General features: G+C 56.7%; 1 protein-coding gene across 1 annotated transcript; it reads right to left on the bottom strand.

The window, feature by feature from the left end:
* Window positions 1-2,337: 2,337 nt before the first annotated feature.
* Window positions 2,338-4,458, bottom strand: Gadd45b (growth arrest and DNA damage inducible beta). The gene is made up of 4 exons (XM_021174943.1): window positions 4,180-4,458; window positions 3,990-4,091; window positions 3,288-3,510; window positions 2,338-3,009 (listed from the first exon to the last, which is right to left on the bottom strand). The coding sequence occupies exons 1-4, from the start codon at window positions 4,221-4,223 to the stop codon at window positions 2,896-2,898; spliced, it is 483 nt and encodes a 160-aa protein (XP_021030602.1). The 5' UTR covers window positions 4,224-4,458; the 3' UTR covers window positions 2,338-2,895.
* Between the last annotated feature and the right edge of the window lie 543 nt (window positions 4,459-5,001).

The following is a 5,001-nucleotide window of genomic DNA, read 5'->3' as shown; positions in this document are numbered from 1 at the left end:
CCTGCAGCATGTTATGTCCTCACCAAGTCTTGTGACACCACTCAGTTATGGAGCCCTGACCTGTAGAGGTGACCAGTCACCAGTCACAGGACTTTGGGCAGGTGGCTCCAACTCCTCCGATTGTTTCCCTAGAAGTAGGGACACTAATCATGGTGTCTACCTCCTGGGGATGTCCTGAACAGTCAGTGAATTAAAGTAGAATAATTGAAATGGGCTGGAGGCGTGGTCAGTGGTGAGCCCTGCCTAGAATCCCCCAGTGGAGTGGGCGTGGTCAGGGTGGAGACCCCACAAGAAGACCCCATTTTCAGGCCTTGAATTTTTCTCGCTCCAATCCCTAGTACGACCCGCACTTCATATCCTCACCCCGCAAACCATAGGAGATGAAATATTCTCAGCGATCTCACATGATTTTCCCCAACATCTCTGCATATTTGATCTGCCCTGCGCTTGCCCCAGCCTGGTCCCTTAGTATAGCTGAACAGGCTCACAGGGGCTTCACCATCTGTGCCAGGGAGCGAGCTCCTGTGTAGTGTCCATCCGCCACCATGGATCTGTAAGAAGGTTGTATTCCACAGGATACAGGTCTGCGTGAACATACACCTGCTTGTACAAGCACGTGCTAACATGGACTGCGTGTGTCACAGCCAGCCAGCTCAGAGAGGTTGAGCAACTCGGCCAAGAGGAACAGGAGTAAAACCCGGAAGTAACTCGGTGCAGGGGCTGGTGTTCCTATAACTAAGTGCTGGGGGACTGCGTGTGCATGCGTGCGCGTGCGTGCGTGCCACGCCCATCTGCCTGAAGTCCTCATCGCCAAGTTTTTCCTGCTTAACGTCCAATAACACACCCACGTTTCCTGGCACACAATGATGTCCCTAAGGGGATCAGCAGCCCAGGACAAGACCAAAGCTCGATGACCTGGGACAGCTCTCCTTGTTGACTGGATGGAGTCTCCCCTCAGCCGGCTAGAGTTTTCCCCTCCCCCATCCATAATTCCAGACTGCAAGCTAAGCTCTGAGCTCCAGTATCTTTTTCTGGGGGGAAAATGAGGCTGGAGTAGTTTTGAGGGTGGAAGGAAGACGCTGGGCTGGTATGGCTGAGTCAGCGAACCAGGTATTCAAAGCGATTTCTGCCAGGAAGACTTCAGAACTTTGGAATGGAGGACATTTATCAGAGGGAGAAACTGAGACAAGGCAAAAAAGTGTTAGGTGTCTTGTTTGTTCAAGGAGGCCATCAGGTTAGAAAAGGGACCGCAGGTTACAAGCCCTAAGGGGAGAGCTAACATGTACCTGCCTGAAGCCACTGCCTGCAGGCAGACTGAGAACTCGAGAGTCCACACCTTGACCACCAGTGGCCCCATCTCCCCCCATCCCCTCAAACCCACCCCTGCCAGTCCTTTCACTCCTTCAGGCTCCAGCCTGATCATTTTCACACCCTAATACCTCTGAGAGACCCCCCCAAGGTGACCCTCTCCCCTGTGTCTCACTCCAAGACTCTCCAGTATGTATGTATCCTAATTCTTAATCTCCCCTCACTCGCTCCTCCCCGCCCCCATGGCTAGTGCTCTAGCAAGCCCAACACCCCAGCTTCTCTCCTTCCCTACCCCACACCCTGCACCCCAGATACCCTTCCCCTCCTCCAAACCCTACACCCGGTCTCTGGGGACTCCCCTCCTTGGGGCTCCCCCCTCGCGCGTGACTCCCAGGGCGCCCCCAGGGATTTTCTCCACCCACGAGGGTTTTGGTGGAAAGGTCGCTGGTAAACTGAGGCTAGCGAAGCAGGGGAGCCCTGGGATGGGCCGGGTAGTTTCGTTTTGGAGAGAGATGCAGCGGGTGCCAAGGCTTCCAGGGTGTTTCCTACTGTTGATTTTAAGCTCGGGGAAAGAATGAAAAAGCATTCTTTTCCCTTTGTGCATCCACAGAGCCCATCCCAGGAACAAGAGACCTAGGGTGCGTCCCCAGGGGAGGTCAGGGATCACCCCCCCCCCCCAGAGGCCCCCAGCTGAGCCGCCTCAGGCGCTCTCACCACCTCTCTGGTCTTTCAATTGAGAGGTGGCAGGTCAGTAGGGTGGGGACGGAGATTGCAGTCCTCTTCCTGGCATTCTCAGACCCCAGCTCCAGCACGGTGGGTAACAGTGGGGGATGGGCCGCCAGGTTTCGTAATAAACCCGCGTCTTAATTGCTATGAAGCTGGAGTTGGGTGGTGGCGCCTACAGCAGACAGCAGCAGCGTCTAGAGCTGCTGAGCTCAGAGCTCCTAACAAGGGTTGGTGGCCCATGGCGCGACACAGGGTAGGCAGAAGGGGCCGGTGGGAGCGGGGATAAAATACAATGAGAACACGAAGGCTTAACGAGTTTATTGGAATGTCTCTGTAGTAGAAATTTTTAAAAATATGCAAGCGATCTGTCTTGCCCAGCACAATATTAAAAATAGATGTGCTGTAGCTGCGAAGTCCCGGGCTCGAGTCCCGGCTCCCGCGGCGAGGGTCGTCGCCCTCCGCTGACTTATGCACAGTTCACTGTCCCGCAGGGTGGGGGACGCCTCACCCCACCCCTGCGGCGGTGTCCAGACCGTCTGCGGCTGCGAGCAGAGGCTGGCTGCAGGACTGCCAGGCCTTGGCTCTAAAGTCTCGCTCTCCTCTTGCCTGAGGTGCCCTCCTTCCGACCTCGGCGACCACCTGTGGTGCTGCTCCTGGCTCCACAGCCCAGGGGGCGGGCGGGCGCTCATGCCCCTCTCCTCATCTCAGTCTCGGTGACTCCGCCCCTCCCAGAAGGTATCACGGGTAGGGTAGCCTTTGAGGGATTGTTCTGGGGGATGAGGGGGCTGTCAAATATGTATTTTATTTACTTTTTTTAGGGGACAGCAACTCGACAGTTGCTTTAGATGTTTGGAGTGGGTCTCAGCGTTCCTCCAGAGAGATATAGGGGACCCATTGGTTATTGCCTCTGCTCTCTTCACAGTAACTGGCCACCTCCACCAAGCCTTGGCTTTTCCAGGAATCTGTATGACAGTTCTGTTGGAGGGAGAAAAAGAAGGGTTTAGTGGGAACTCTAGGAGTTTGGTATCCCTCTGTTCAGCGCCAGGGGCCCTACTGGGGAAAAACAGGCTGGCTCAAAATAGCTGCCAGGGTGACTAGGCAGCCCACGGGACATGCCAAGCATGGCTGGGCACTGAGCTGGTGCTGGACCAGCCAGCCCAGCTATGTTGACAAACACGGGACCCAGGTGACCAGGACGGGTGGGTGGGGCAGGGAGAGACAGAGACAGAGACGTGGGGGGGGGGGAGGCTCACCGTGACCAGGAGGCAGTGCAGGTCTCGGGCTTCGGTTGTGCCCAGTGTCTCCGCCGGTTCCCCCAGGAGCTGCGCCAGCCTCTGCATGCCTGATACCCGGACGATGTCAATGTCATTGTCGCAGCAGAAGGACTGGATCAGGGTGAAGTGAATCTGCAGAGCGATATCATCCTCCTCTTCTTCGTCTATGGCCAGGAGGCACAAGACCACGCTGTCAGGGTCCCTGCAGGAGAGAAGGAGTGTCAGGGGTTCGTCAGACCAGGAGCGGGGTGTCGCCGTGCACGGGGTGGGGTAGGGGGGTATGAGCTCCGGGAACCGCAGGCGGGAGGGGTGGACAAGAGTCACCGTGCATCAGGAGTGTATGCAAGAACAGCCCCCCAGCCGCAGTACTGCACGGGTGCTGGGGTGGCCGACTATGCAAATACTGATGGCAGTGGGGGAGGAAGCATAGTCCAAAGTTACTGGGGTTGCCTTGTCAAAACAAAAAAACACAAAACCTCAAACTTGCGAAGTCAGGGTTCTGCAGCGACTCTCTTTCCTCCTCCCCAAAAAAATTCTCTGAGAAATGTCGCCCTCCACTCCCCAAAACCGAGAGCGCTGGGAAAGTCCCCCAAAGCCCCGAGCCCTACAGGGATGTTGGAGCGCGCGTGCATCAGAGGGGCGCCCCCACCCACGCCAGAGAAAGGGGGGGTGCTGACTCACACATTCATCAGTTTGGCCGCCTCATACACCCCCACGGTGAGGCGATCCTGACGCTGCGCGGCCACCAGCAGCTGCTCCACCGCGGCAGTCACCGCCTGCATCCTAAAAGGCCAAACAGGGAGATTAGCCGATGACAGCCCGGCAGACCTCAGGCGGCGGGCGAGAAGACCTCAGTCTTCGTTGTACTCACTTCTGAACCGCGTTGTCGCTCGCCACCAGCTCTTCCAGGGTCATGATGCAGTCACACTCCACAGCGGACCCCCACGGAAGATCCTCAAGATCAAAGTACAAGTCCAGATACGAACCCAAGAGGCAAAAACCTTCCCGTGCGACCAGAAGTGTCGGAGGCCTTCCGGAGGCGGTGGGACTTCCCTTCCCAAGAAAAAAGTAGGGGTAAAAAGAAGATTGCAAAATCCCCCTCGAGATTAATCCAAGAAGACAGAGATGAACGCAGACCCAGGGTTGCTGCGGAATGAGCGCGCGGGCGCTGCGAGCGGTTTATATGACTTCCCGGGTGGAGGCGTGGCCGCTGGAGGCATGCGCTTCTCACCCATTGGTAGATGCACAAAGGGCCGAGTATCCCGCGCTGAGATTGGCTGGAGATGGAAAGGGCGGAGCTCGGAGCTCCCGCGGCCCCACGTGGGGGTCAGGGCTGGGAGGAGCGTGAACCCAGGCAGCAGCGACAGCCAGAAAAGCCAGAGAGCTCTAGAGAGAAAAAAAAAAAAAAAAAAAAAAAACCCACAGAAGTTTCTCTCCTGATTTCCCGGCAGTCGCGCTACGCAGGCCGCGCGCGGGGTTTCCAGCGCGAGAGGCTGGCCTGAACTTTCGGGGAGGGCTGTCTGGAATCCCCTCCCTGTCCCCGGAGAGTCCCTAGCCTTTCCCAAGCTCTGAAAGAAGGGATGTGCATGGGCCAGGAGGCTTACTAAGTGTTCAGCCGGCCTTGTAGAGTTGGAGAGTGTTTAAATAACGTCTAGGGTATACAGTAAACGTTTGTTAAGTTTGAGGACGGTGG

The sequence above is a fragment of the Mus caroli genome, chromosome 10 (assembly GCF_900094665.2).
Source record: "Mus caroli chromosome 10, CAROLI_EIJ_v1.1, whole genome shotgun sequence".
Taxonomy (NCBI): Eukaryota; Metazoa; Chordata; class Mammalia; order Rodentia; family Muridae; genus Mus; species Mus caroli.
This window is presented reverse-complemented; position numbering and strand designations above follow the sequence as displayed.

Bases quoted from the DNA above. Each gene is read 5' to 3' on its own strand.
- Gadd45b (XM_021174943.1), bottom strand. From the start codon at position 4,223: ATGACCCTGGAAGAGCTGGTGGCGAGCGACAACGCGGTTCAGAA. The intron at 3,511-3,989 runs GTGAGTCAGCAC...TCTCTCCTGCAG, and splicing joins GCGGCCAAACTGATGAATGT to GGACCCTGACAGCGTGGTCT. The intron at 3,010-3,287 runs GTGAGCCTCCCC...TCCCTCCAACAG, and splicing joins TGCACTGCCTCCTGGTCACG to AACTGTCATACAGATTCCTG.